The sequence below is a fragment of the Gracilinanus agilis genome, chromosome 4, assembly GCF_016433145.1.
Source record: "Gracilinanus agilis isolate LMUSP501 chromosome 4, AgileGrace, whole genome shotgun sequence".
NCBI lineage: Eukaryota > Metazoa > Chordata > Mammalia > Didelphimorphia > Didelphidae > Gracilinanus > Gracilinanus agilis.
The window spans coordinates 408,472,126-408,476,473 of NC_058133.1; the positions used below are offsets into that span (position 1 = coordinate 408,472,126).

The following is a 4,348-nucleotide window of genomic DNA, read 5'->3' on the forward strand; positions in this document are numbered from 1 at the left end:
TATATATATATATTTTATATTTTCACAATCTCCAGACACTTGCTTATTTACACGAGGTCTCAACTAGATATCAGTTTTGTGTTGTGTTTTGTGTTCTCTTTATGTACTGTGCATGCAAAATATTCACTCTTGTTTTCAAAGTTGTCAATTTTCAAGTTGTATGTAAATTTCTCTTGTATCTTGATGTTATGTACTGTGGTTGCATTTTCCCTAAAGTGTGAGGTTTATTTTTGTTTTTGTGGTTATCACCGCATCAGTCTTACATAAATTGTTTCCTTCTGTTCTCCTCTTTATACAATTGTCCATTTTTGCAAAGTTCAAAGTTAAAAAGTTTTTTCACAATGTCTTTTCAAGTACTCTTTTCTTGCATCTTTCTTCTTGGTGATTTTCTAGATTTCCTTTTTTTCTCCTGATGCTTTTCCTCTTTTCTGTTTCTCCGTCAAATGTTGTCTGTCATCATACATGTTGTCAGACGGGCTCTCTGGTCCGGATACAGGAACAATGTGGTGCTTTGTCAGTAAAGTCAATCAATTGTTTCTGTGTGTGTGTGTTATATGAACTTTCAGATGTTTTGCAATGATTTTGTGTTTTGCAATGATTTTGAATTTCAATTCTCAGTCCTTACATAATACAAATTTCATGGCAGGTTAGTGTAAAAAAATTGGTAAATGAACCTTGAGGATTCCTCACATCACATTGGTAAGATGGATGCCTACTCTGTCTTTAGTATTGGCTCCATTTTCTTTCTTAACTGTTCTTGGCTTCTGGAGAGTGTGGATACATTGGAGACTACATATGAGGAATACATACCATTTAACAGAAGCACCATAGGAGAGCAGATAAAGAGTTACGCAGAAAGATCTCAGACCAACTTCCATCTTAGACATATAGCGACTGAGTGACCCTCTGGAGCTCACTTGTCTCTAGGCTACTAATGTGTACAAAAGGATCTCTTCAGGCCAAATAGACTTAATTTGTATGAACATGTTCATCTCTCTCAGACTGTAATTTCTGTAGTAAGAGGAGGTTGGAGAGGGCTGGGGACACTTGTAAATGGGATTTATTATATCGATATGAAGAAAACTAAGCTAACATATAAGAGATTTGTGATTTCATTAATGTGCAATCTTTTTCTTTGTACATGGAAATGATTTTTTGTATAGTTTGGAATGAAATAAAAATACTACTTTTTATTGTATTTTTATTTATTTTGTCAAATATTTCTCAATTACATTTTAATCTGGCTACCACTGAACACTTCTGTCACAGGCAATTCTTTAAATTGCCTTTAAGGTGGAGAGGAGGTGCAGATATACCTTGGTAAGAGAGTTTTTTATCCTGGAATTCCAGATGCCAATGGAATCATATTTGTATTTGTATTTCAGGAATATTATACATATTCAATACCAATACCAAACATTAAATAATACCAACCTTATACATCGCCTCCCAAACCGGAAAAATCTGAGTGAACTACATTTCCCACAAACCTCTGGGGCCAAATCCAACAGGCCAGGCCAATTAGTCCTGAATGGTTATTCCCTAGCAGCCAATAGATGGAGAAAATCAACTGAGCCTGGCAGAGAAGTACCAATTATGGGAGAGAAGGGGCAGATACTTGTTTCTGTTGCTTTGCTTAGTAACCTTTTAGCTTTTCTGAGCACTTTTGGCGTATAGCCTCCACTTTCCCCCACCAAAAATCCCAAACATCCTATATTTGAATATATCTGGCCACCTTATTATTAGTAGTGGCAGTAATATTTAGTAATAATTGTGAATGTTACAAGCAGTGGGACATGCCTTTCCTTAAATCTCTCCTTCATTCTCCTTTCTAGTTTTATATCGATTTCTTCTTACAATATTGAATTTAATAATTGGGAGGATGGCCTCAATGAATCTATAGCCTTCTAAATTTAAGTTTCTCTTGCATATGTTTATGAAGGGCCAGAGGGACCATTTGGATAGAGGGAAACACTGAAATGTTTAAATCAGAACTCCTTACCTTTATCTGTCTGCCTCTCCAACCCTCCCCCATACCATACTGAGTGGAAGTGAAGGAAATGAAAAAGAATGCTAAAAAGAAGCACTCCACAACGCATCGTGGCTATCAAAAAAGGTCCAGGAAAGATTTTGAGGCTGCTATTAAAAAAAAAAATTCAGAATTGGAGTCTGTCATATTCTTATCTCAATAAACAAATATATCTGAAGCTAGTCGATGAAATGGTATACCACTGTACAATGATAAAAAACACCAATTTACTGGGGGAATCTTCAAAATGCTGATCTCATTTGCTCTGTGATAGTTAGAAACCATTTTTGGGGGTGCCCCAGTTCACCTTGCTGGAAGACTGATGGACGTGGAGTACTTTAACTGAACTTTCCAACCCATCATTCTGTCACACACACACGTAGACATCTATTTCTCCTACGGGGAGATTCCACTGGCTTTTCTTTCCGCAAAATAAAAGCTGAGGGACCCCTCTTATATCCCCCAGTCAAAAAAAAGAAAAGGAACAAACACACCTTCACTACACACTCAACTCACACGTCATCTACATCTAATAGATTCAAGTTTGCAAGAGGTTACTCTAGACTCTAGAGCCTCTCTTAGGCCCCCTAAGCAAATACATGGTGCTCCTAGGATGCGGGTGAAGACTCTCAGCATGGAAGGATTGGGCATTGTCTGGGACTTAACAGAAGACAATTTAAGATATAGCTCTCTAAAGGGGCGGGGGGGAGGCGGTTGTGGCCGCGCATGCTCAGCAGCCCTGCTCCGCGGCGGCCCAGCTGCTGCTGTCTCGGCGGCCGCAGTAAACCGTGGGTACTGCTCCTCCTCCGGGCGTTGGTGCCGTGTGCGGAGGGAGAGTCGCGTAGCCAGCCGGACCACCGGAGCTGCGAGAAGCAGGAAGGCGGTTGCCCGCCTGCCTGCAGGGTCAGCCAGTGCAGCGAGCCGCGAGGAAGAAGAGGAGGAGGAAGAGGAAGAAGAGGGAAGTGTCAGGATTGGCGATTCGATTTAGGTCGGGTCGGGAAGGCAGCACTGCTGCGAGCGGACCCAGGGTGGGAGACTCCGACACTGACTCCAGTCACTCGTCTTGGAGTGAGGAGGACCAGCCTGAGACACTGCGGGGGAAGGGGGGGAGGGACCCTGGAGGGAGGGAGTGGGGATAGAGAGAGCCGCGCAGCCGCGGCGGCAAGAGCCGGAGCCTGAGCCCGAGCTGCAGGGGGTCAGGGGAAAGGAAGCCGAGACAGGCAGGGCAAGGGCCATGGACTTGGCGGCGGCTGCGCGAGCGGCCGCTGCGGCGGAGAAAGGGATGGTGAGAGGCGGCGGCACGGTCGGGAGCCACTCCGCCACTAGGTGAAGGGATTGGTGAGGAAGTCGGTGGTAGCGGAAGAGTAGAGGCTGAGAGAGGAGCCTGCGGGCGGGCGAGTGAGTCAGGCAGGCTCGGCTGTCATACGGGCGCTGCTGCTGCTGTTGCTGCTGCCGCTACTGCCTCCCAGCGGAGGGGAGGAGAAGGAGGCGGTGGCGGCTGTGGCACCAGCAGCCGACACAGCAGTCAGGGAACCCGCGGGAGGGGGCGAGCCGGGCCCTCCGTCAGTCTGTGTGTCTGTCTGTGTTTCTGTCTGGGCGCGGCGGCCGAACTGCCCTCTCGAGATCCCTACTTGTTTCCCGTGTTGCGGGATTTCCTGCTGGGATATTTCATCCCCCTCCTCCCTCCTTCCTCTTCCTCAGCTTCCCCCGCGTACCCTACTCCTCTTATTCCTTGGTTTTCTCGTCTCTCCGACCATCCTGTCAAAACTGCCGCTCGGACTCGCCCTCCCCCTCCCTCTGTCCACGTCCACGGGAGACGCTGCTCTCCCTTCTTCCTATCCCTTTCCTCAGAGCCTCTAGCTAGGGGGCAAGGTGGGGGGGGAGGCCGCGACCTCCACCGGCGGAGGAGGAGGAAGAAGGCTGGGGAAAAGGGAGCGCCTGCGGAGACCATGAAGAAATTCAACATCAGGAAGGTGCTGGACGGCCTGACAGCCGGCTCTTCTTCGTCGTCGTCCTCACAGCAGCAACTGCAGCAGCAGCAGCAGCAGCAGCTGCCTGGAAGCCGGGAGAACGAAGTGCAGGAGACTCTCCAGTCCGAGCACTTCCAGCTTTGCAAGGTGACTGCCTGGAAGGGGCGGCCCAGCGCGTGGGCATGGCGAAAAATGGGAGTCTTTGTTAACCAACCTGGGCTTTTTAACTGAGGAGCCAGAGGAGGCCCTTATCTCGCTCCTCTTCTGGATAGTGCTCTTTCTCTTCTCTTCTCTTCTCTTCTCTTCTCTTCTCTTCTCTTCTCTTCTCTTCTCTTCTCTTCTCTTCTCT

At 46.9% G+C, this 4,348-nt stretch overlaps 1 protein-coding gene across 1 annotated transcript in view; it reads left to right on the forward strand.

The window, feature by feature from the left end:
• The first annotated feature begins 3,978 nt into the window (after positions 1-3,978).
• STXBP5 (syntaxin binding protein 5) overlaps positions 3,979-4,348 on the forward strand; it is a 252,000-nt gene continuing 251,630 nt past the window's right edge. The window contains 1 exon segment of the mRNA XM_044675457.1: positions 3,979-4,146. Within this exon segment, the coding sequence (XP_044531392.1) occupies positions 3,979-4,146 (168 nt within the window).